The sequence below is a fragment of the Aotus nancymaae genome, unplaced genomic scaffold (assembly GCF_030222135.1).
Source record: "Aotus nancymaae isolate 86718 unplaced genomic scaffold, 86718_ANA_hifiasm-v0.15.2.pri h1tg000072l, whole genome shotgun sequence".
In the NCBI taxonomy this organism is placed as follows: domain Eukaryota; kingdom Metazoa; phylum Chordata; class Mammalia; order Primates; family Aotidae; genus Aotus; species Aotus nancymaae.
Window position 1 is genome coordinate 15,713,871 of NW_026988487.1, and position 27,035 is coordinate 15,740,905.

Sequence of the window (27,035 nt, forward strand, 5' to 3'; positions counted from 1 at the left end):
CCCCCAGGAGACCCTGCTTTGAAGGCGTATCTGGGTAGAGAGTACCGGCTCTCAGGCATTTTTGCACCATCATTTCAACTCCTGCTTTCTTAAAGCGGAGAGGTTAGGTCACAGTTGCAGGGTGAGTTGGAGGGGACGCGGACATCGTGTTAGGCAGGCCTCCCCACAGCCCCTCATTTATAGCTGACGACTGTGAGGAGCTGACGTGTTACTGGGAATAACTAAGGTATTAAGTTACCTTCTCATCAACAACCAAAAATGACTGTATAATTTTTGCTCTGGCTATCTGGACATCTTTAGAAAAAGTCAAGTCATGACCATATCCTGTTGATTCATGAAGCCAAATTAAAATTAAGCTTCTTCAGGAAGCCCTGGCTTCTATGTTCTCTCCAATTATACCACTCATTCACAAGTAGGAAGGAGAAGGCCCTGACACCTACTGGCTTAATTTCTGGAGTTACCTGTGTTTCTCTTTGGCAGGGGACATCCAGGGTGTCTGGGAAGCAAACCTGCTATAGGAAAGAGCCTGCTCCAGGCTCCTACGCCCCGCTTCAGCCAAGCGTCCCCATTCCTCAGGCACCTCACCCATTTGCGACACTCTTCAACATGCCTCTCCACGTTTCATCAAAATGCTCAGACAACTCTACACATCCCCCAAGAGGAATTTCTGAGGTCTTTCGGATTCCATTAAAACATCAACATTATTCCCTCTACCCCACTCCTAGTATATATATTTCTTAAACAACGAGATTGAAAACAAATGGATTTGATTATCTGTGCTGGTGGTTACATCTCTGAAAGGTAGATGGATCACCAGAGTGTTGAGAGGACTTTTGATTAATTGCGAAGCAGTTTCAATCTGTTCTATAGTGGGAAAAAGAAAGAAAGAAAGAAAAGAGGAAAAACCCATGCCCCAAATGGCTTGCTCAGTTTGCACAAACCTAGTAAGAACCTGCCTCTCATCCATGCTGGAAAGGTCACTGCCACCCCAGAGTGTGTGGCAGGAAAACCCAAACCTTCGGGTCTCAATGGCTTCACACAGAAGCAAGTCACGGGAGAGAGTCAAAGCTGTGTGCTCCCTGTGCTCCTAAAAAACCAGCACTGATGCTGTCCACAGTTTTCTGTTTCATTAAACACAAGTCCCAATGTCGCCTTCTTAAGACAGTTTTCCTATGTCACTGAAGGCAAAACACATTAAATATTTGATCTCATCTTCCTATGATGAGAGTTAGCTAGCAGGCTCATAAATAATCCATTGACCTGGTTCACTTTTCTGGACAAAATTGATCGTAAAAATACATACACAAAGCCTTTGTAATGTCTGATTCAGAAATTCTACCCCTCTTCAAATTCTTCAGAGTCCCAAATGGAAAAGGGACAATTCAACATGGAAAAGCCCCAGTTCAAAAGAAAATTTGCTCCTTAGCCCAAGAACCAAATCCAGTCTTGAGCTCCAGAGAGCATTTTTTTAAAAAATAAATCTGAATGTACACAATTTTCAAGCAAATGATGATTATACCCTTCAACCACGTAGCACAGTCGCTGGAGTTGGAGTTTCACATAAATTCTGAATGGCCCGTGAGGTGTCTGAGCACGCCTCTGCTCTGACAGTGAAGCCACCCAAGCCACGGAGACTCGGCCCACTTAAGCGCCACTCATTGATTTCTCTAGCTATCTGGGCATTTGTGTCAACCAGAACCCTCCCTTTGAATAAAGCCAACAGCACGCGATGACAGCAAAGTAAAGATCAAACATAAACCATGGGTTGAAACGAAAGCAACTCTTCCCAAAGTGCAGGACAGCATTTTGCTCAAGACCCTGTTTAAGGGGTCTTTCGCGGGTCCTCAAGAGGTTGCAAAGCCCCTGTAACAACAGACAAAGGAGGCCCCCACGCCCACCCCACAAGGACCCCTCGTGCACTCCACGCTCCTCGTCCCCTCCACGCTCCTTGTCCCCCGCCCCACCCTGGCCCGTCCGCTTCAGCTCTGGCTCTTGCTGAGCGTGGAGGGCGCGCGGGTAGGATCCGGCGCCCACCGCTGGGACGCACGCTCGTCCTCGCCTCCTCGCTGGGCGGTGGGGCGCAGCGGCTGTCTCCCCCTTCCCAAGACAGGGAAGTTCTGGAAGAAGCGTGGGTTCGAGGCGAAGAGGAAAAGCGGACCCACCTGCCGGACTGCAGGGCGGAGGCTGGTCCCGGGCTGGGGAGGTGGTCGGGCCTCGCGCCCTCGAGGCACCGGGCGGCGCTGGCTGTGCGGAGGGCCGCCGGCGCGGCCGTATTTGTACCCGCGGCCCCTCACATGGTCCGATCTCTAGATAGCCGCCGCCAAAGAGCTCTTGAAGAATTTTTGCGTCACTTTGAGGCGAATAAACTTAATGCTTCCCCGCGGCCGCGGCTCGGCGCTCCCGCTGGATGGGGGTGCGCTCTCCCGGGAGGGGCCGCGCTGCGGGGCGGGGTGCGCGCCCGATCCCAGCGCGGGGAGGGGAGGGGAGGGACCCCCGATACACACAAGCCCGCAGGGAGGAGCGGCGCGCGGAGCATTCGGCAGGGCAGGGCCAGCGAGGAATCCTGACTTTCCTGCTCTTTAACTTTGGGGGAAGGGGAAGGCTGTACAAAGGGGCGGGTATGCGCCTCCCCTGCCGGCACCCCTCCTGGACTGCATGTAGGGTTCTGCTTGTGGCGCTTCCTCCCAGCCATTTCTCTTGACCCCCCCGACACCTCCCCATCGCCCCCATCCCGAAACCTGTTCTCTCTTTCTTCCTGGGACGTAACAACACGTGGTACCCACGGGTTTCTCTGACCGCCCCGCTGGGATGTGAGCTCGGCGTAGAGGCCCTTGTCTAATTCCTCTCCGTCCCCAGAGCCTCACAATAAAGACTTGCAGAATGAAGGAATGAAGAACTGGTTCTCATTTTTTGATCAGCTACAGTTCAAAGCAGCGTCAAAACAGAGCACAGTGCTTTGGGAGGCTGAGGCGAGAGGATCGCTTGAGCCCAGGAGTTCAAGACCAGCCTGGGCAACACAGCAAGACCCCATCTCTAGAATTTTTTTTTTTTAATTAGCCAGGTGTGGTTGCCCGCGCTGTAGTCCCAGCTACTACTCAGGAGGCTGAGGTGGGAGGATCAGCTGAGCCCCGGAGGTCGAGGCTGCAGTGAGCGGCGGCACTCCAGCCTGAGTGACAGTTTCAATTATCTGAAAGGGCCCAAGAGGAGCCTACTGTTTTGAACCACGTGCATGTTGTTTTGATACTTCTTTCAAAAAGTTTAAAAATTGATTTAATGTTAATATCCTTTTTGCTAATTATTTAAAACTTTTTAAAGAGCACATGCAGTACTTGCTTTGGGTTGTCCCTGAGGCGGAGAGGAGAGGGCTCTACCTCTCCCCAAGAGGAGGCCAAGAACCATAGGAAGTAGAAGACAGAAAGGAAAAAGCAATGACAAGTCTGCAGCTCCAGAGAAGCCGCAGCCCCTTGTACTTGGAGGAACTGACCCCTTAAAACTGTGCAGCCGGTTGGGCTGAGCATCTAGAGGGACGGAGCTGGACAACCATGGGCAGGCGAGGGCGGCTCCCAGCGGGAGGAGTCAGCACGGGATTCTGGTGCCACCTAGACGCCAGGGCGGGGACCGCAAGGTGGGCGGGAGGCTTGGAGCCCGGGATGCAGGGGGATACTGGGAGGGTGCGAGGGGAATGCTGGAGGGGTGCAGGGGCGATGTCTGGGGGCAGGGGAGATGCTGGAGGGGTGCAGGGGGATGCTGGGAGGGGTTCCAGGGGGAGGGAGGATGCTGGGAGGGGTGCAGGGGGATGCTGGGAGGGTGCAGGGGGGATGCTGGGAGGGTGCAGGGGGGATACTGGGAAGATGCAGGGGGGATGCTGGGAGGGTTGCAGGGGGGATGCTGGGAGGGGTGCAGAGGGGAGGGGGATGCTGGGAAGATGCAGGGGGGATGCTGGGAAGATGCAGGGGGGATGCTGGGAGGGGTGCAGGGGGATGCTGGGAGGGTTGCAGGGGGGATGCTGGGAGGGTGCAGGGGGGACGAAGGGAGGAGTGCAGCAGGGACATTAGTAGGGTTAGGTGCTGGCATTCAGAGCAGCAATACCTAGTGGGGATTCCACAACAAGCTTGGGAATTTCATTCTGGGGGCAGTGCCTGCATGGAGGGGCTTCTCCTTTCAGATGAACACAGTTGTCTGCTGCCTCCAATGTTCCACTTCTTAAATGAACATGTTTGTGCTGTATAGGCAAGGGCAACAAAAAACGCAAGGTGCCCTTTGCAGGAGGGCAGAGGAGGGGGCAGGGGTGCTGGGCAGAGGCGTCAAAGTGGAGGATGGCAGCAGGGGTGACTTCAGCGCTTGGCCACCAAGGCCCTTGTCTCCACCCGGTCTGCCCAGTTTGACTTCTTAACACTTCCTAACTGGGCAGTCTCGTGAACGTGACCTCACCACTCCTGGCCTTTCTTCTAGACTCTTTCTAGCTGAACATCCATTCCTGCCCAGCGCCCAGCCCCTCCCTATGGCACTGCCTGCTCTGGGCCAGGCGCTGCCTAGAGAGTGGGCCCCCTGTGGACCTGGGTCAAACCCTGGCTCCCACCATGTACTGTCATGTGGGCTTGGCCGAGCTCCTTAACCTCAAGCTGTCTGGCCTTTGTGTCTCTGTGAAGTAGGGAGGATGATCTCGGTGGGCACTGCTCAGCTGTGGGTGGTGAAGGGGCCAACTCCTTGCAGGCCCTTCCTCCAAGGGGAGATCCAACCCCTCCTCTCTCTGGCCGGGTGGTTCTGTCTCCTCCCCTCTTGGCACCATTAGCAAGAGACATTAGAATTATACAGATGGCCTCCCTCTGGTTCCCCCAGTGCCCCCCTGGTTCCCCTGCCTCCCTGGTTCCCCCATCCCCCCTGGTTTCCCCTGCCTCCCTGGCAGAGTCGGAACACAACTGGTCCACACTGTCCCCCTCTCTCTAAAGAGATGTTTCTCTTCCTCCTGCCCTGAGCACCATCCCACAGAGAGGACAGGTCCACCTGCAGGTCCTCACCTCCACAGAACCAGCCCCTCCCCACCCCCACCTCCAGCAGCCCCACTCTGTCCTGCTTCTGATACTCTTCGCCTCCAGTGCCCTGTCCTTCCCTGGCCTCCCACTCCCTCCCTCAGGAGGATCCTCTGACCCTGCGCCCCGTTCCCCTGCCTGGGCCTGGGGGTCACTCGACTGCCCCTCCCCACCTCCAGTTCAGGTGGCCAGGCTTCAGTGTCCACCACCAGGAAAGAGCAGCCCCGCACCCACACCTGCCCTCCCTCTGGGCTGCTCCTTCGTGACAGGAGCCTGACCGCATAAGAAGGCACAGCCTCTGCCCCAGAGACCTGGGGAGGCCAGGAGGCGCTGTCCTGGGCGTGGAAGGCAGGAGGGAGCCCTGGGCATAGCAGGAGGGAAGCAGAGTTTGGGGGTGTGGAGGGGGAGAGGATCTAAAGGCTGTGACCAGCGTGGGCTTCAGGTAACAGTGGGGGAGTGTCTGGTGGTTGGGGACTGACGAGTTCCTTAGAATGTGAATGCAGGTGTCAGCGGGTGGCCGCAGGGAAGGGAGGCAAGGCGGAAACCCAGCGGGCACCCGCAAAGCTTGGTGCTGGTGGCATATAGGGACAGCCATGGAGATGTCAGGAGCAACAGGTCCTGGGCAGCTGGGAAGAGGCTGCCAAGGAATCACTGCACAGCAATACATTTTCTTTGTTCACCTGCTTGAGCCCAGAAATAGTGGGGCTTAGAACCTGCTCTGGGGCTCAGAATAAACAGAGGCTTTCGCTTTGAGAGGTAAGGAGCATGTAAATATTTACACCTGCCCCAAACACCACCCAGAAGACCCACTTCCGGGAAGTCTCAAAGGCCAGCAGTGAGTCCCCTGTGGAGCCAGCCAGGACAAGCCATGTGAATCCCAGGCTGTCTCTCCGGAAGCCCTCGGTGCCATCTGTCTGTCCGGCCTCTGCCCTGTTTGTACAATACCGGAAGAAGGAGGCCCACCCCTCCTTGTGGGCTTTTTCTCAGGCCCGGGAAAATGCTGACAGTCCTTAGAGTGTCGCCTTGCTCCACGCCCAGCAGCGCTTCCCGGACACCCCCGGTTTGTCCTGGGACCTGGCATGGTTTTGGTGACTCTGTGTTCATATTCAGGGCACCTCCAAGGCAGGATTTGCTGCCACCATGGACCATCGATGCCAGTTTCGGTTGCTATCCTTGCTTACCTCATTGTGTATTCAGACTTCATGGATAATTTTTTCTAAAAGAGGGGAAAAGGTGGGAGTGGCTGATATGGAAAGGCCCAGTTTGAAGGATACTCACACATGAGGGAAATCAGGGTGTAGGGGACACCCGAGACCTTACAGATATTGTGACTACCCCACACTCTATCTGCGATCTCTGTGAGCCAGGGTTTATGATTTCTCCTTCCTCCCTAGGGGACTCCCTTCCTTGACTCCATCAGCCAGGGCCACGCTCTGGAGGGCACCCTTCCACCTTGGTGGAGATGTTGACGCCAGAAGCACAGAGAACCAGGGAGGGCCCCACGGCCCTGGACACACACAGAGCTGCTGAAGCGCATTGGTCCCTCTCTGAATTTCCCAGGCTCTGGGTTCCCAAGGGACAGGGCGCTGCCTCTCTCCACACCTCAACACCTACCACTGTGTGGGCGAACGGCAGACTCCATAAATGTACACATGGGCAATGAATGGCTAGGAAAATGCCTCTGAATCTTACCAGACTTAGTGCCGTAACACCAGGGCCCCAGTGGCGTATCCAGCAATGGAGTACCACGCAGCAGGTAAAAAGAGTAAGGCAGTTGTCTATGGGCTGATCTGGGGAAGTTCTCAAGATTTACTGTAAATGGAGGAAAGATGCATAGAACAGCTGCTTCTCCAAGGTGTTGAGGGCAAGATACAGGGACTGATACGTGTATTGAAATCTGTGAGCACACACAAGAGACTGGGAACAGTAGGTACCTTGGAGGGAGAGGACACTAGGGTGGAGGGAAACCCACTTCGTCACTGTGTAGCCTGCTAGCCTGCTATGCTATTCAGACATTTGCCATGTCCAGGTGGTATTTTTATGAAACTTTTTCAGAAAAGCATTTAATTATAAAAGGCAAAGAAAGAAAGGGGTAAGGGTGGGAGGAGGGAACATAAAAGAGAAGGGAAGGAAAGAAAATGTTCTAAGGGGCCTCAAGCTTCTCACAAAGGAGGGAGGAGCCCTAGGGAGTTGGCAGGAGCTCAGCTCCATGTTACAACAGGTGCGTTACCTCCCCAAATGCGGCCACATCACACGGCACCATTGCTGTTCACTTAAGGAGGACATTTTACTTTCTTATTTATTAGTAAGGATGCTGTAAGGCAAGAGGTGAAGTCCAACGCTCTGCTCAGGATCTGATCAAAGAGCCAGACCTCCGTCTAGAACTCAAGCTCTCTGCTCCCAGCTCGGAAGCCAGTCCTCTCTCCTGTGTCCCATGTCCGTTTTCCTCCCTCCTGCTCGAGTTTCTAAGACACTCACTCTCTCTTTGGCTCTTTGTCCCCTCAGCAAACTTCAGGATAATGTGTGCCTCTGCCTCTGGGAAGGGCTTCCCTTAGCTTCTTCTTGGTGAGCTGATCGCCCTCACCCTTGATGTCTGTGGTCACTGTGGTTAAAAGTTACTTTAAAACCAGTCAGCAGGTTTCCTTCTCCAATTTCAAGCCCTTTCACAATTATTATGGAGTTTACTGACATAATAATCATATCAAGTCACCTTCATTTTCAACTGGTTCATGCATAAACATGTTATTTTCCAACTAAATGACACATTTGGTTGGAGAGAAGGGAATTATTTTAACCCCCAGAGGGCCTACCACATGACACATTGAAGAAGCTCCATGAGAACTGGTTTTTAATAAAAGCTGCCATTTATTCAGCATCTCCTAGGCACATTATATGCATTATCTTTTGTCCTTTTTCTGCCATGTGGGAAATAATGCAATATAAACTGGTATTATTATTTTTGGATAACTATAAATGTTATCAAAAACTAAATTACAGTTTTCCTCCTTATCAGGCTGTGAGTTCTCATATTTAATACATTTTAGTATCATTTGCATGGAAACTGAGGCTCGAGGAGGTTGAGTAACTTCTCCACATTTATACAGACTTGCCAGGTGTAAGCGCATATGCTTGCCAAGTGGCAAGGCCAGCACACCTGAGTCCAAACCCTGCTCTTCCCGCTCTGTTGGGCGGATTTGAAACAAAGAAGGTTTAAGCAGTGCGGAAGCCAGGTGAGCCTTGTGGTTCTCTTCCTACCTACTCTTCTCCCCACTGCCGGGCACCTGCATGAAATGAAATCGGGACCTTAATGTTAAATGTTGAAATACGAAGATCTCCGGGACTTGTTCTTGTTCTGCTTGTCCCTACTGAGCATGTTACAGCAAAGCTGACTTCAGGTCTATGTAAAAACTGTTCATTAATTATAGCTGTCAGAATGGAGAGTGTGCGAAGTGTTAGCCTACCCTGTATTTCCTAGGAGCCAGACACTGAGAATATAGTCACAAACAGGACAAAGTTCCCGCCCCCGGGAGCTGACAGGGAGTGACTGACTTTGGGGAAAACAGACAATACACATATAAATACATCAATACCTTTGGAAAGTGGTTAAGAGCTGTGAATAAAGTAGACCCTGTAACAGCGCAGAGAGTGACAGGCATGGAGGTGGCACAGGCAGTGGGAGGAGGAAGTTGGCTCCCTAGATAAGGTGGTCAGAGATGGCCTTGACACTGAAGGCGTGACCCAAATGAGAAGCCAGCCGTGCAGACCCGAGGGAAGAGCTTTAGGTAGAAGGAACGGCAAGGAGGCAGAGATGAGCTTGATGTGTCTGAGGGACAAAGTGCGGGACGGGGTGGGAGGTGGTCAGTGATTGGCTGAAGCAGAGTATATAAGAAGAGGAGTAAGTCGAGTCTAGAGAGATGGGCAGGGCCACAGTGAGAGGCTGTGTTCCTCTCATTGAGTGTGTGCAAGCAGAACTTAAAAGACTCACTCGTTTTGGAGAGTTTGGACTAGGTTAACCCATAAGGTCTCTGCCAGGTGAGATGCAGGGATGCTGCAATTCTAAGTCAAGCACCCTCCCATACTCTCTACCAAATAGCCACCCTGCCTCGGCTGCCCTAGCCTTCTGCACAACAGCTGATTTTTAAAAAACAAACAGCTGTCATGGGGTAGCCTGAAAGATGGCTGCAGAACTCATTCTGTCCACTTCAAGATGTGCTACCAAACTAGAGTTTTTCTAGAGGAGTCAGCAAGAGGGAAAAGCACTGAGCGTTCAAACAATATCCAGGAAAGAAGACGTGGAGGGCTTTTGATCTGCACACAAATCCTCTTCCCAATTAGCTGCAGCTAGCCAATGCAGTGGCTTACGCCTGTAAGCCCAGCACTTCGGGAGGTCGAGGCAGGTGGATCAACTGTGGCCAGGGTTCAAGACCAGCCTGGCCAACATGGCGAAACCTTGTCTGTACTAAAAATACAAAAAATTAGCCAGGCATGGTGGCACACGTCTGTAATTCCAGCTACTCTGGAGGCTGAGGTGGGAAAATTGCTCGAACCCAGTAAGTGGAGGCTGCAGTGAGCCAAGATTGCACCACTAGACTCTGCACTCCAGCTTGGGTGACAGAGCGAGACTCAAAAGAAAAAACAAAACATGGCCGGGCACGGTGGCTCACGCCTGTAATCCAAGCACTTTGGAGGCCAAGATAGGTGGATCACCTGAGGTCGGGAGTTCACGACCAGCCTGACCAACATGGTGAAACCCCGTCTTAAAAAAGAAAAAAAAAATTAAAAAAGAAAAAACAAAACAAACAAAAAACCAAACAGCTGCAGCTGGTGTGAACTGAACATTCCCTCCCTATTTCCTTTCCCTCTGCAGTAATGTGTAAAGGACTTGGAGTTTGAAAAACAGAAAAACTCTGGCCAGTTCTTTCCTAGTTTCGAACCCATTTGTGTCACAGACCTCAAGAAGGAAGCATTGGCTTCATGATCTCAACAATCGTTCTGAACAAGCTGTCCTAAATATGACCATGCTCATCTGGAATTACTTTTAAAAGTATCTAACTTAACAAATGACTAACAAGAGCCATGGTTGGCAACGATGCTCACCCACACCGCAGTAGAGGAATGGGGGTTCAAGTGCAAGTGGCCTGGTGCCACCAACAGCAAATTAGAATTCAGTTGCTCTTTAAGGACAAGCCAAAGCAAGCAGATGGGGCCATGCCACATCCTGAAGGCATGTCTCATTATCTTGGCTTTTGGAAGTATAGGGTCACCATTACTCAGTCCAGGACTTTCCAGAGGCCAGAGTCATCAAGTTCTCCTCTGGTGACACTGTATGATTAGGAGTTAAAGCAAAAGATAACTCCATGCCCTCCCATTTCCTTCCTCATTCATCACCCAAATATTAGCAATTTCTTCCAGCTGAGACCTCCGGCCACAACTTCAACCCATTTCCCTGATCTTTAGCAGCGAAGATAAACGCACCATGCTTCATTTCTCCCCTCTGGATCCTAATTTTATTTGAAAAATGGCTTTTATTATTTGGTAATGAAGATTATCTTTCTTACATATTGCTGGATTTGGTTTAGGACTTTTGCATCTATGTTTATGGGGGAGGTTTACATGTATTTTTTTCGCTATCCTTATCAGGATTATGCTAGCCTCATAAAATCATTCTTTAGGCCATAAAGTCGTTTTTTATGTCTCTCCCATTGGCTTCATCAAGATGCTCCTGATAAGACTTCCAGTTTCCTGGCTACAGAAGGATGGCAAGGACATTCAGAATGTAAATGCTCACTTAATCCCCTTTGGGGCTCACCTGACACCTAGACCATACACTTGTTCTCTCTCCAGAAAAGAAATCTCTAATGGGCTGAGTGGATAAAGGGCAGTCACCAAGTTGGTGGACATAGGTAGGCGACCTAACAGACATTCAACTTTTCGGTAACCCTCCCTTCATGCCCAATTCCAGAAGTCATGCCTTCTATTGCTACCGTATCTGCACTTTTCGGGGGATCATGCATTGTAAATTGATTTGCTTATCAATGACTTTCTCCACTATTGGCTCAGTGAGATTCCACTTTTTCAGCTCTGCTTAATCTTCCAACGTCTCCATCTGCTTTCTGGCTTCAAATATTTCATTGACTCCTCTCCTGGTCTTCCCGAGCTTGTGGATTTGTCTTCTAAACAAATCCCTTTACTGTTGCTTTTGAGAAAGTGAAGAGTATATTCTATTTTTCTAATATTTGCAGCATATCCTTTTAGTTCCTTGGGTGCTTTAAAAAAATTAATGTTTGTCAATTTTTTTTTAAAGAACCGACTTCTGGCTTTGTCGATGCTATGCTTAACTTCTGTGCATATCTTCCTACTTTCTTTAAGTTTATTTTGCTGTTCTAATTTCTTGAAACAGATGTTTAGCTCAATTTTCAGCCTTTACTACATTCTAATTTTTGTAGAATAATTTATATTCTATTATTCAGAACTAGAATTAAAATTCTGTAATCTTAATATTACATTATCTTAATGTAATAATTAAATTAACATAATTACATTATTTTAATGCAATATTAATAATTTAATGCTATAAACATTTTAAATTACTGTTGTGGCTGCATCCCTCCCTCGTTTGACATACATTATTTTTATTATTGTTCAGGTTAAATTTCCTTCATGATTTCTTCTTGGACCCATGTACAGAGGTCTTCTTGTGATCTTTTAATTTTGGTTTCTAACTTAATGGCACTGTGGTTGGAGTGTGGTCTATGTTGTAACCACCCTTCGAAATTTGTTAAGGTTGATTCTACTGTCCAGTATGTGATCAATTTTTGAAACAGTTCCATATGTGATAAAAAAGAATGTGTAGTTGTTAGATGCAGTTTTTTTATTTAACAGGTTTATACTCGGTCATTGGTTTCCACACATCTGTGCTTTCAGGATGAAGACGTGGTGTTATTACACATGTCCAGTTTACCAAAATTACTAAATGCTTAAATCTCTTATCTGAATTTTTTGTTGCTTGATCTATTAATAATTGTGAAGTATATTAAAGTCTCCCACTATGATGTTGGATTGCCTATTTTTCCATATAGCTGTTTTTGTTTTACATGTTTTGAGGCTATGTTATTGGGTACATAACTTAGAATCTGTTTTACTGAGGAATTAAGCATATCATTATATAGTGATTCTATCTGTGGTAATGCTTTTTGTCTTAAAGCCTATTTCCGGGGCTGCGGTGTTCCACAGCTCCAGGGAGGGCATTCACATTACAGTTTATGCAAACAGTATACCCTGGAATTAGTGTGTTTGGTTATTCGGAGAGACCTTAATTTTGTGGGCTATAACTTCTCAGTTTTATTTTGGTTAGTATTTGCCCGATGTATCTTTTCCATCTTTTCTTATATTCTAGGCTGCCAATGTCTCTCTCTTGTCATCACCTATGACTGGATTTCTTTTAAAAATCCAGTTTGGCATTTTTCCTTTTCTGGAACATTTAATCCATTTACATATAATTATTGACATATTTAGATTTCTCTCTACCATCTTATTTTGGATGCTCTATTGTTCTGCCTTTTCTTTCTCTCCCCTATCTTGTCTTCTTATGGATTGACTGCATTTTCCCATTCTATTTTTTTTTTTTTTTAAGACAGAGTTTTGCTCTTTTGCTTAGGCTGGAGTGCGATGGCACGATCTTGGCTCACTGCAACCTCCGCCTCCTGGGTTCAAGCGACTCTCATGCCTTAGCCTCCCAAGTAGCTGGGATTACCAGATGTGCGCCACCATGCCCAACTATTTTTGTATTTTTAAGAGAGGCGGAATTTCTCCATGTTGGTCAGGCTGGTCTCGAACTCCCAACCTCAGGTAATCCGCCCACCTCAGCCTCCTGGCATTACAGGTGTGAGCCACCGAGCCTGGCTTCTATTTATTCTTGATTGGAAACTGGCTCCTCTGCTTATTTTTAGTAGATACTATGGAAGTTTTTGGCATACATGTTTTACATACCAAAGTCTAAAGATCCTTCTTCCTGAATGACGCAAAGATCTTAAGAGTATGTTAATTGCAATTACCTCCCTCCCTAGTTATCTGCTACTTTCATGGATTTTAGTTTTACCTTTTTTTGAACCCTGTAAGACTCATCTACAGTTGCTTTTTGTGTAGCTAATCCACATAACTATCATGTTCTTTGTTCTACATTCCTCAACACATTTCAAACCTTCCATACTGGATCAATTCTCTTCTGTTGGGGCAAATTCAGTGTTTTGTGAAATTGTCTTCTATTTCACCCTGTTCTTGAAAGGGTGGACCGATCTCAGTAAGATACTTGTTGACCCATTCTAAGTGTGGGCCCAACAGCCTCACTCCCCATCCTTGGAGGGACCCCGGATCTAGGTGGAAGAACATTTACATGGCAGGGGAACAGTTCTTCTTAAATAGGTGCTTGCAGGCCCTTTGCAGAAGCTGGTGATAATCAGCAGAGTCTGAGAAACAGCACATATCCTGCGGAGAAGCTGACGAAGGTAGCCCTCTTCCTGTTTTTTCACTTTCAAGAACATGAGCCACCTGGCTGCTTTCTTTTGTAGTTAAACTAACACTTCTTAGACAGATTACATAAACCAACTTATTCTCATTTAGCAAAGTTTTTATTCAAAAGCTTCTCAGCACCATCTAGTTATCAGAAAGAATGGATATCACCTTTTCCTACCCACCCAACCCCTAGTTCCAAAAGGCAGAAGTTAAACCATTTGGCTAGAGCTCCCCCTAATGATTATAACTGAGACCATGGTAAGATTTTGGTTGTTCTCATCCAACTGTCTCTAAGCCTCTACTCAAACCTGACTCAAGCAGAGCTGTGCTCGCCACAGTTCAGAATGGGAAGGAATCATGTCAGACCTGATCAACCTCCGATTCTTGGGCTATTAGAGGCACAAGAAATTACTTTGAAAAAATGGAATTCAGTGACTGCCATCGAGGAAAGACAGTGATACTGTCAGGCAACATGCAGTTCCAAGAGCTCAATTCTCAGGCCACCCTCCCCTCCACTCTACTCTAGGAACAAGGAGCATTAGGTCTGTTTGCTCTCCATACACCTCAATCGCTCGTCCTCTCTTGTCTTATTAAAACACAGACACAGAACTAAACTTTTTGACAGAATTAAAGACAAACAATTACATCTGGTTAAAATGCTGTAAGAGATCCTGAGCTGTTAGAGATGAGGAGAGTAGATAGTATGACCTGATCGTTCCCTTTTAATTTTCTTTAAGAATATTCTATTTCAGCATAAAGCACACATCCTGAAGAGGTTCCTGGAGAGTTTCTGACTGTGTCCTGTGGCAACACATAGTCCCTTGCATAACTTTGGCTTCAGTCCCTGGATCTGTCCTTTGCAGCTACGTCAGGTTCCATGGGAGGAGGAAAGAGCTGGAGGCAGTATCACTTGGCCAAAGCTCCCATGGGGTCCCATGCTGGCAAGACAATGGGTTCCTGCTCCAACACAGCTAGCACCTCTTCAGGGACATGCTTCCTGTCCACCACCACCTCGTAGACATACTCAGAGAACCACTCATCTGTCATGCAGAGGTAACCTGGAGAAAAAAACAGAAGGCTTATGAGTCCAGAGGGCAAGAGGCAAAGAGCAGAAACCCTTTTGGTAGGATAAACCTTTTACAAAACTAATATTCATACATATTTTTCAGCTTTCCTATCTGTAATTTCACTTAATCTAAATCTTATTAGCAATTCTGTCAGACAGGACAGGCATGGCTCTATTTTTACCAATTAGAAAACTAGGTCTTGAAGTAACTAGGGGATGTGCCGAGGTCACAGAGTGAGGGCTGGAGCTGGGCCCTGGACCTAAGGCTAACACCAGATCCCGTGCTGCTGCTTTCTCCCTCAGCTGCCTTGCTGATGGTGAGTGATGACTTGTATACTAGTAGGGAGGTAGAAAAACTTCTCATTCATACAGCCACACCTAGGGCATAAATCTCTTGGGTCAGAAAGGCAAGCGCACCAGTTCCCTTCTTACCCTACCAGTGTCAATGGCTATTCTCCCTGATTCCTTTCTATCACACACTCCTACAACAACCAGGTAAGCTGCTGTGGGCAGTCTGATGGGCCATGTCATCATTCCCTGGTAGGAAATTTGCATATGATACTCTGGGAGTCAAATGATCAAACAGTCCTTGCTTTCCTAGGAGGAAATCTCTGATGAGGATCAGGCAGAACTATAAGACTGAGACATCTGCTTACCCTGTTGTCCTTAGGAAGGCCTCTCCAGTGGGTTAGGACTATATAGAGATGCCCTGGCACTAATGCACCATTTAAGGTTAAGAACTCAGCTGAGAGAAAGAGTGTGGTGTCATCAGGTACCCATTCTAGTAATCTGTCGTCTTCCATGCGGAGGGTTAACCTACATCTCAGGCTCCACTAGGCCAACACAAATTCCCCTTCAGAAACTGGATCCTCATCTCTCACCTTACACAAAAATCAACTCAAGATGGTCAAAGACTGAAATCTAAAACCTGAAACCAGAAAATTCTAGAAGATAACATTGGAAAAACTCTTCTAGACATTGGCTTAGGCAAATCTAATTCATGACTAAGACCCCAAAAGCATATGCAACAGAAACAAAAATAAATAAATGGGACCTAATTAAAACAAAAAAGCTTCTGCACAGCAGGAGAAATAATCAGCAGTGTAAACAGACAACCCACAGAGTGGTAGAAAATCTTCGCAGACTATGCATCCAACAAAGGACTAACACCCAGAGTCTATGAGGAACTCAAACAAATCGGCAAGAAAAAAAATCCCATCAAAAAATGGGCAAAGGACGTGAATAGACAATTCTGAAAAAGAAGATATACAAACAGCCAACAAACATACGACAAAATGCTCAACATCACTAATTATCAGAGAAATACAAATTAAAACCACAATGTGATACCACCTTACTCCTGCAAGAATGACCATAATTAAAAAGCAAAAGAATAACAGATGTTGGCGTGGATGTGGTGAAAAGGGAACACTTGAACACTGCTGGTGGAAATGTAAACTAGTATAACAACTAAGGAAAACAGTATGGAGATTCCCTAAAGAACTAAGGATTTACCATTCAATCAGCAATCCCCCTACTGGGTATCTACCCAAAGGAAAATAGGTCATTAAATGAAAAAGACACATACACATGCATGTTTATAGCAGCACAATTCACAACTGCAAAACCATGGAACCAACCTAAGTGCCCAGCAACCAACGAGTGGATAAAGAAAATGTGATATTTATACACCATGGAATATTAGCCATAAAAAGGAACAAAATAATGTATTTTGTAGTAACCTAGATGAAGCTGGAGGCCATTATTCTAAATGAAGCAACTTAGGAATGAAAAAACAAATTATCCTATGTTCCCACTTATATAAGTCGGAGCTAAGCTATGAGGATGCAAAGGCATAAGAATGATATAATGGACTTTGGGCACTAAGGGTGGAAGAGTGGGAGGGGCTGATGGATAAAAGACAACATGTCAGTGTACACTGCTCAGGTGCTGGGTGCACCAACATCGCAGAAATCACCATTAAAGAATTTATCCATGAACCCAAACCCCCCTGTACCCCAAAACTACTGAAATTTAAATAAAAACAAATTCCCCAAAGATCTCCAAAATTCCCCAAGATCTCCAAAAAACATTTTTAAATGGGAAAAAAATGCTTTACCCGAACCACTGCTAATAAGAAGAGCAAAATTAAAATGAGATACTGAAGTCCGTATATTTCAAACAAGAATGGGTTGTTGGGCCACAGAAGGAACACAGAGGAAACGATGTGTACTGAATCAAGAGAAATGCGGGCACCCACATCCAAGAGCTCCCCAGACTAGCAATAACCATCATCGTCATGACTGTCAGCTGACTGTGTCTGATACCTGTTTTATAGTAAACACTGGAGCCATTTTTCTCTGAAAGTGTTTGTATACATCTAGGCCTGTGCTATACCATTTCCCACTACACAGGACCAAGAGAAAGGAGAAGTAGGCATTTCCACCAAGAGGGTCCCCTAGTGCAGTGGTTCTCAAACCTCTTGGCCTCAAGCCCTGCCCTTTACATTCTTAAAATTATTAAGCACCTAAAACATTAATATCTATTGTTTTAGGTCCTTAATAATTTAGACCTAACAGCTATCATTATTTACTATGCCAGAAACTAAAATCGAAAGTTAAACATATTAATTTATTTAGAAATAAGTATAAAAAATGAATATAAACAATATATTTTAAGGAAAAAAAATTAAATTCTGTAAAAAAATATTTTTAGTTAGAAAAGTGGCACTGTTTTACATTTTAATGTTTGAGTTTGCAGAAGACAGCTGAATTCCTGTATCTGCATCTGTGTTTAATTGTTGCAGTATGTTGTTCTGGTTGAAGCAGATGAAGGAAATCCAGTCTCACACAGATATGTTGTTGAAGGGCAGAGCTTGCACACCCCTCAAAGCATCCTAGGGACCCACAGATCACACTTTGAGAACTGCTGCTCTTGAGGCAAGACTGGTTTAAATAATTAAAAGGCAACAATGGTGGTAAGTCTAATTTTGTATGCTAAAGGGTGTGACGAAGGACATTATTCAACCTGAAAACACAATGGATTTAGTGAAGTCATCTATGCCCAATCCTGTTTTTCAACTCTGACAGATCATTCTGATGTGGCACAGTATACGTTTACCCTCAAAAACGCTCTGGAGGCCAGGTGCAGTGGCTCACACCTGTAATCCCAGCACTTTAGGAAGCTGAGGCAGGTGGATTGCTTGAGCCCAGGAGTTCAAGACCAGCCTGGGCAACATGGCGAAACCCCGTCCCTACAAAAAATGCCAAAAATAAAAAAATAAAAAATAAAAAATTAGCCAGTGTGGTGGCCTGAGCCTGTGGTCCCAGCTACTCTGGAGGCTGAGGTGGGGGGATCGCTTGAGCTTGGGAGGTGGAGGTTGCAGTGATCCAAGATTACACCACTGTACTCCAGCCTAAACAGAGCAAGACCCTGTCATGGGGATGGAGGGGGTTCAGAGTACTCTGGAAAAGTGTTCAAGTGCTCTGACCAAGGCAGGTAAAAGAATGCATCCTTGTCTCCTGATGAGCTGGCCTCCTACTGACCCTACTTTCAATAGACGAGAGATGGAAAGAGTACAGGCCCATTCTGTAGCCTGTGCTACTGCTGGCTTGTCTTGATTATATATCCCAAACTTCCTGGCTTTGTTGGTGTCAGGACCTGGCCCTTAAGAGCACACACACCAGTGCCACCAGGTTCTGGCAACAAAAGTTCTGTCCACTCAAGGGTCAACCAGTGCATATACTTAAAACTAAAACATTGCATCCTAACTGAGTGCTTCCTGAAAAACTCAGCATCGGCCTTCCCAAAAAGGAGCTCTCAGCAAGCAGGAGAGCAGACTAAGGAACACCAGACTGTTTGAGACATTAGTCATCCCTTCCCTCACCACAATGCAGGCAGAATAAATCCTTGCAGTAGCCCTGGGCAGTGAGGCAGGTGAAGGATAGAAGCAGATTCATGTAATAAAATTCTGTGTCCTTTCAACAATACTATCACCACATAATCAAATGAATCTTCAAAGAATGCTCCAAGAAAATGGACGATAAGTACATCTACACTATCTTGTTCCAAAAGCATATCAGATTAAGTCCTCACAAATTAAAATTCCTATCAATTGTAACCCACCCTTTCAATGTCCCTGCCAAGAGGACCCGTCTTGATTAGTCTCTCTCTTCAGGATATGAGTTCTCTGGGGACCCACAAAAACCTCACAGTCTAGGTGGCTGCCAAGTAATTGTGCCCTATGTAGATAATGAACTTGTGGCTGCCGTAACTGTTGACACTGTGTGTCTTGGAGTTTGACTGAGAAGATTAGGATCAGTATGTCTGAAACCTGTGTAGGAAGCAGCAAAGCACCTGCTCAGGCAGGATTCTGGTGGCCCTTTTGATTTGAGGGAAAGTGCAGCTCCTAACCCTTAGGCACACTGGCCATTAGAAACAAGCATTCCCCAAGGAAAGAAGAAAAGAAAACAAGATAAAAACTTCCTCCAGGGATCCCAAGGTTACACTGAGGGAAACAAATAGATAAACAGATAAAGTCAGCTTTAGGAACCAAGGTGAAATTAAATTTTGTTTAACTTTAATGTCTTGTTTACATGCAATGAGAAAGAAAGAAAAGTGAACAGTCCTCAAAACAAAACACCCCAAACCAACCAACCATACAAAAAACACCAGCACTGGTTCTGTATTTTGTAACACAAAGGGTAGGGTTGGTCTACAAAGGGAAAAACAGTGTCTGTGAATATAGCTGTAGATAGGCTAGGTGAAATTCATTCAGCAACAGAAGAGCTTCGAGTGGTCTAGTTTAAGGGAAAAGAAGATGCTTTACCTAAGAAAACATTTTTTTCTGATATCCCACCATAGATGTAAGATTTAAGCTTTTCAGACTAAAGAGTACAAAGAATATAAAATATATTCTAACATATTAGAAATTTTTATATTCTTTGTCTTTGTTCTATGAGGTATTTCACCTCACTAACAAACTATATGTGGCTATTACTTTTTGCATTTTTTAAAAAGTTATGACAAAATGAAGGTATGTGTTCTGCTCTGACCGTCTGCTTGGCAGCATAGAACTAAGAAGCTGGACTACCAGGACCTCATTCAGTCACTGCCAATCTTTCACCTGGCAGCCATAACTCAAGGTTGATGAAAGACTCCCAGAAAGGAAAGCAGAAGTCTCACTGGCACTTGTCTTATATTTCAAGCTTGCTAATCATCAGGGAGAAACCACCTCACAGAACAGGAATCATTTTATAATAAAGGTGCAAAGACTGTGTAGCAACATGAGAAAATGTTTAGGTGATAAAGAGATTAAAGTGGCATATCCTGTTAATTACAACTATGTTGGAAATATAGATGGACATGAAAAAAAAAACCATGAAAAGCAATTAACAAATGAGAATTTTATACCATGGGATAGATGAGTTTCTCTCCAAAATTTCTGAAATGTTATACTGCTTTTTAACTCCTTAAAAATTACCCAAAGACTCATCATAAAAATTTTTGGAAACATGAAAGGAGGAGAAAGAGAAGACGAATATAATTTTTTTGTTTTTTTGAGATGGAGTCTCACTCTGTCGCCCATGCTGGAGTGCAATGGCGCCATCTTAGCTCACTGCAACTTCCACCTCCTAGGTTCAAGCACCTGCCTCAGCTTCTTGAGTAGCTGGGATTACAGGCGCTCACCACCACGCCCAGCTAATTTTTTGTATTTTTAGTAAAGACAGGGTTTTGCCATGTTGGTCAGGCTGGTATCCAACTCCTGACTACAGGCGATCCGCCCAACTCAGCCTCCCAAAGTGCTGGGATTACAGGTGTGAACCACCACGCCTGGCCAAATATAAATTTTTAAGCTGCCTACAATCCCACCACCTTGAGACACATATTCAAGCTCTGTCAAATTTTACATGTATCCTTGATAAAGTTTCTACATGTACTAGATGCTACAAATTTTCTAAAAATGAGATATCACACATGGTGGTCTTGTATTACAAAGTAATACGCATGCTGTTTTCCCATTAATCTCTTTCCTTATTGATAATGAAATATATCTATCTACATCATAATTTTTAAGTACTGAATCCACATGATTAAATCAAAACATATTTAATCAGTCCCTTACTGTTGGAATCCCAATTGTTTTTCCATGCTTAGAAACAGTATTGTTATAAATGTTTCTGTAAGTAAATCTTTGTGCACACCTTTAATCATCTATATGCATGCACTGTGCAATGACATTTTGGTGAACAATAAACCACATATATAATAATGGTTCCATTAAGATTATAATACGGTATTTTTGCTGTACCTTTTCTATGTTTGGATACACAAATAACACTGTGTTACAATTGCCTACAGTATTCAGTACAGTAACATGCTGTACAGGTTTGTAGCTTAGGAGCAATGGGCTATACCATCTAGGTTTGTGTAAGTACACTCCATGACATCTACACAATGACAAAATCACCTAACGAAGTATTTCTCAGAAAAGATCCCCGTCTTAAGCAATGCTTCATTGTACTAAATTTCCTTATATCCTAATCAATATTTGGTATACACAATTATCAACTTTCTTCTTGGATCCAATTTGAGCCTTTTCTCCTTTTATGTGTTTGCTTGCTATTGACAGTTTTCGTTTGTAAAGTGTCTGCTTCAGAACTGTTCATTTTTTTTTTTTTTTTTAAGAGACAAGGTCTCGCTGAGTGCAGTGGCTTGAGACTATAATGCCAGCACTTTGGGAGGCCAAAGTGGGCAGATCACAAGGTCAGGAGTTCAAGACCAGCCTGGCCAGAATAGTGAAACCTCATCTCTACTAAAAATACAAAAAATTAACCGGGCATGGTGGCGTGCGCCTGTAGTCCTAGCTACTCAGGAGGCTGGGCAGGAAAATTGCTTGAACGAGGCAGGCGGAGGTTGCAGTGAGCCAAGATCGCACCACTGCACTCCAGCCTGCGTGACAAAGCGAGACTGCCTCAAAAAAAAAAAAGAGACAAGGTCTCACTCTGCTGTTACCTAGGCTGAGTGACACAATCATAGCTCACTGCAGCCTTGAACTCCTGGGGACATGCGATCCCCCCCTCAGCCTCCCAAGTAATTGGGACTACAGGCGTGTACCTCCTCAGCCAGTTAATTTTCTTATTTTTTTTGTAGAGATGGGGGCCTCGCCATGTCACCCAGGCTGGTCTCGAGCTCCTGGGCTCAAGCAATCCTTCTGTTTCAGCCTCCCAAAGCTCCAGGATTACAGGTGTGAGCCACTGCACCTAGCCCTCTGGACATTTTAAATTGGAGCTTTATTCCTTTTCACAGTGACCAGTAATATAGTACATTCTATATTTATATTAGTTGCAAACATTTTTTTCCTATTATGTAATTTGCCTTCTAATTTAGTTTATATTTTCTAGCCCAATATTTTTTGTTGTTGTTGTTCTGAGGCAGAGTCTCGCTCTGTAGCCCAGGCTGGAGTGCAGTGGCGCTATCTCAATTCACTGCAACCTCTGCCTCCCGGGTTCAGGTGATTCTCCTGCCTCAGCCTCCTGAGTGGCTGGGATTACAGGTGCCCACCACCACACCCGGCTAATTCTTTGCATTTTTAGTAGAGACGGGGTTTTGACACATTGGCCAGGCTGGTCTCGAACTCCTGACCTCAAGTGATCCACCTGCCTTGGCCTCCCAAAGTGTTGGGATTACAGACGTGAGCCATCGATCCCGGCCCATTTTTTGTTTTTATTAAGTCAAATTTATCAATCTTTTTCTTTTTGGTTTCTAACTGGTATTATGCTTACATTTTTCTGCTATTATAATGAAAAATAAATTATGAGAAAAAAAGTAGGATAAGTCATAAGAAAACATCAGAAACAAAAAGTCTCAATGAAAAATCCATTACTCACTAAGGCTTTGGCATAGTCCCCAACTATGAACACAGATAATTTCAACAGGTAACTAAGTAGTGAAAATTTGTCAACCACTTCTGCTAGGTACCCACTGGATGAAGCATGTGCTAATATCTCCTTGAATTTGTACAGGGTATGTTGCAAATGTGCAAAATGACACAATGCCTATGGAATGGTGTTCACAGGTGTTGGATCTGTCCTCCTCAGTACCTAGAAAAATTACAAATGCATTTACCCTCTTCATTAAGCAATGCCATCTCTGGGACTTTATCCTACAGATACACAGTACTTACATGCATACAATATGAATTTTTGTGAAACAAAGCTAATATTTACTCAGCACTTACTATGTGCCGGGCGCTCTACTAAGCACTGTACACATATATAGTAACCCACTGCAATATTGTTTGTAATAGCAAAAGACTGAAACAACCCAAGTCCCAATAGTAAGGGAAATTGTTAAATAAACTGTGGTAGATGCAGACAATGGAGGATAATGAAGCTGTACTGATGTACTGATAAGGAAATGTCCCCAAGATATGCTGTAAGTGACGCGAGAACAAGATGCAGAGCAGGAGACCTGGTGTGCTACTACTAATATAACAAAAGGAGGTAATAATATACTTACATATCTATGTATGTTTGTACTAAAAAAACAAGGAAAGACACACCAGAAACTAACAGAAATAATAACCTGAGAGAGAGGCAGGAGAATGGAGTGAAGAGTGACAGAGATGGAAACAAAATTCTTCTTCATCTATCTTTTTCTATTTTGATTTTGGAACAATGTAATTTCATTATCTATTAAAAGAATTACACTTTAGAAAATAAAACAAAAAATGTACACACATATACCCCCAAAACCCTGTGAGGAGCTCATACTTCACAATGCAATTTCACATCACTATCCTCGTTTTGATTTTGATCCTCACAACAATACTGTGAGGCAGGAGGGCAGTAAGTAAAGCCGACAGCAAATCCAGGTCTTACATTCAAATTTTGTCCTTCTCATAGGGCTCAGCTTCCTCCAGTTGAGCACTCGGTGGGCAGAGAAACTTGAGAGGTAGTCATGGCTTCAGGAACAGACAGCATTTAATCTAGCTCAGGTACATAACTTTGAAACCAACTCCATTTGCTCACAAATCCCATATCAACAAACAGGAATCCAGCTTTTGTTGGGTCCATTTATGAGGTCATTTGTATCTTTTATTTATTTATTTTTTAGAGCCAGGGTCTCACTATGTTGCCCAGGCTGGACTTGAACTCCTGGGCTCAAGCAATCCTGCCTCAGCCTGCTGGGTAGGCTGGGACTACAGGTGCATACTACCATGTTTGGCTAGCTATTTTGTCTTTTTAAACAAAAGAGACGCCATGTGTTCTAAGTGCATGTATTTAGAAAGGCTTAACAGGACAGGTTGAATGTAAAAAAAAAAAAAGCCAGAGGAAGGGAACCAAAACCACCACTTATAATATGACTGCCATTTCAAACGGTGATCTGAGAAGAGGCTTCTTTTTCCTCCAGAGGAAACATAAAAGTCTGGCTGTGTGGTGATGACACATTTACATTCATAAACCATTTGCTGATAAAAGAAAAGATACTCTTATAGCCGGATATTACTTGTGGCCTCTTTCAGAAACAAAGGTTAGAAGGTACCGTTTCCCTGGTAAATACACTAGAAAAAATGCAGGGTGGAAAATGTGGTAGAGAAAAGGGGTTGTTTTGGCTTGTGGTTTGTATTTTTTAAACCATTAAACCACCACAAAGTTAAGTCAGCAGAAGTGTCCACAGACCGAGAAGTGCCCTCTACTAAGGAGCCCAAAAGAAGCCTGTTCACTTCCCGGCTGTCTTCTCCTTTCTCTAGATCAGTGAGCACAAGCCAGGCGGTCCTGAGAGCACATGCAGCTCTCCAGGAGCTCTGAGGGTGGACCAGGAGAGGAAAGCACAAATTTAGATGTCATCCAAGGGCTTTGCTTTCCCACTGAAACTCAGTGACTCTTCTCTAACCCCAAACTATCGCTATTCCTATTTGTTTCAGAGGAAGTCTGCTTGTCAGTCATTCCTCAAAAGCTCTGTGGATGGCAAGTCACATTATTTCTTGGCTTCACTCCTCTGACCTGTTCAACTCATGCTCCAAATGCCAAGAGCTGCCATTCTCAGCCACCATTTCTCTGGCTGGGCTCCCTTTCCCTTTTCAGAAAAAAGCCACAGCCCTAATAATCCTCCCTAAAACTCTACTCACCCTTGAAGAATCCCTGAGGAGGCCTCACAGTTCCAGTCACTCACCATCTCCCTTGCAGTTTATCCCGTGTGACTCTGAGCTTATTCTTGTGTTTATGTTTTACATATTTGTTCTTACAATAAATTAAACACCATATGGAGCCAAGATTTACAGACTTAATTGTCCCAGCTTCAATTCCTTGCAACCCCACTGTACCTAGCCTTTGAAGGAGCAAAGTACTAACATGCTGCTGATAGAGCGTAATAGGACAGCTGGGCTTAGACCCTCACCCCTCCTAGTTTCTAAAAATTACCTTAAGTCCAACCCAACAGCCTTTCTCCTTGACCCATCTTCTGTCTGCTCTGTTGTTCACTATTTACCACCATGTTCTTCCTGACACCCTCTAGTCCCTGGGCTTCTGAGGTGCTCTCTCCAACCCCCTACCCGCTTTTCAATAACTTCAGCTTCCAGGTCTTCCTATTGTCTCCTCACTGAGGGAAGGTCCTCCCTAATTCTTGTCAACTGCCTTCTTGGAAAAAATCATCGCTTCTCTGTTTTTTGCGGTCTATTTATCTTGTATCTTACAGTCTGAGGAGCACACCATGAATGCCACTTCTGTCACATCATAGCCCTCTTCAAATCCCCTTCCTGTGTCACAGGTGAATAAGTATAAATTCCTCTGAGGGTCAGAGATATTCATTCCACCACCGTCTATGCACGGTTCCTTGCAACCCATCAATAAATGTGAGTTGATGCTACGGCTAATGATTTTTCCTTGGCACTAGTTTATTCACCTCCACTGCTTTCTCTCACGACACTAAGCCCACACTATGGGTCACCTGCCCAGTACACTGGTGATGTAGCATAATGATCACACTAGGGCACTGAACTTTTAGAGATCTGAAGCTGGAACCATGGAGCAATTTAGACGGCTCTGCTCTAGAAGGGAAAGGTTAGGGAGCTTCATGTTCCAGTTCTCTTGCTCTCATTAGTCTATAGGTAACACTAACAGCAGTAGCAATGGAAGCTAATATTTCTAAGCACTTATGCACCTGGTATGGTTCTCACAATAACCCTATGAGATAGGTCCAATTAGTATCCCTATTTTACAGATGAGAAAGTTGAGGCTCAGATAGGTTAAATGTCAATGACTACTGTTACACAGCCAATAGATGAGTTAGCCAGGATGCATACCCAGGCAGTCTGGCTCCAGATTCTGTGCTTAACCTCCGTCCTTCTTAACCAATGCAAACACACCCTGGAGACAATCTGGTGAAAATTATAGGTTCTCTCTACAGGTGACAGCACATCTATACACAAAACTCTACATTAGATATGAGGAGATTTCTCCCTGAAGCAGATGCCTCATTGCAGGTTAGGAGCCTCTGTCACGTAGTCTGTCCTTGCCCACATAATGGTAGCCCCCTCTTAGTCACACACTGATAAGGAAGCACCAGTGAACTGGAGAACACATGCTTCCTCTATTCCATCTACATGTACTATTTCTCAGCTGAAGTCATGCAGGCTCTTTAGTTAATAAAGATGGATGATGAAAAGCCCTTCTGAGAGGGATGGGTGTGGTGGCTCATGCCTGTAATCCCAGCACTTTAGGAGGCCAAGGCAGGCGGATCATTTGAGGTTAGGAGTTTGAGACCAGACTGGACAACAGGTGAAATCCCGTCTTTATTAAAACTACAAAAAAATTTAAAAAAAAATAGCTGGGTGTGGTGGCGGGCACCTGTAATCCCAGCTACTCAGGAGGCTGAGACACAAGAATCACTTGAACCTGAGAGGCAGAGGTTGCAGTGAGCTGAGATCGCGCCACTGCACCCCAGCCTGGGTGGACAAAGCAAGATTCCATCTCAACAACAACAAAAAAGGGACAGAGCGAGAATCTGTCTCAACAACAACATCAACAAAAAAGCCCTTCTGAAAGAACCCAGATATCCAGATTTGATGATAGCAACACTTTCCCCAAGCCTGGAGAGACATGAAGCCCTCTGAGGTGACAAAATAAATTTGCATCTTGCCCTTTTCCTGGAAATCAGAAACCTCTGCTTTTAAGTTCTACAATTCACTCTTGTTTCAGCAAGTTTGGCCAACATTGCCTATAATTTCCATTACTTGTAACTAAAGATCCAGAACTGAACCTCAAACAGACCTGCAAATAATGTCTTTTGTAAGTAATATGTACTTTTAAGGAAGCTGTGTGTGTCAAATTAAGAGATTTGAATTCCAATTCTATCTCTAATTCTGTACAACCTGAATAAGACACAACTGTCAATAAGTTTCAGTTTCTTCCCATAAAAACTGGATA

General features: G+C 45.2%; 1 protein-coding gene across 2 annotated transcripts in view; it reads right to left on the reverse strand.

The window, feature by feature from the left end:
- Positions 1–13,644: 13,644 nt before the first annotated feature.
- BLMH (bleomycin hydrolase) overlaps positions 13,645–27,035 on the reverse strand; it is a 44,654-nt gene continuing 31,263 nt past the window's right edge. For both annotated transcript variants that reach the window (XM_012449291.2, XM_012449290.3), the window contains exon 12: positions 13,645–14,599. In XM_012449291.2, the coding sequence (XP_012304714.1) occupies positions 14,448–14,599 (152 nt within the window). In that variant the 3' untranslated portion in view covers positions 13,645–14,447. The remainder of the gene's footprint in view (positions 14,600–27,035) is intronic.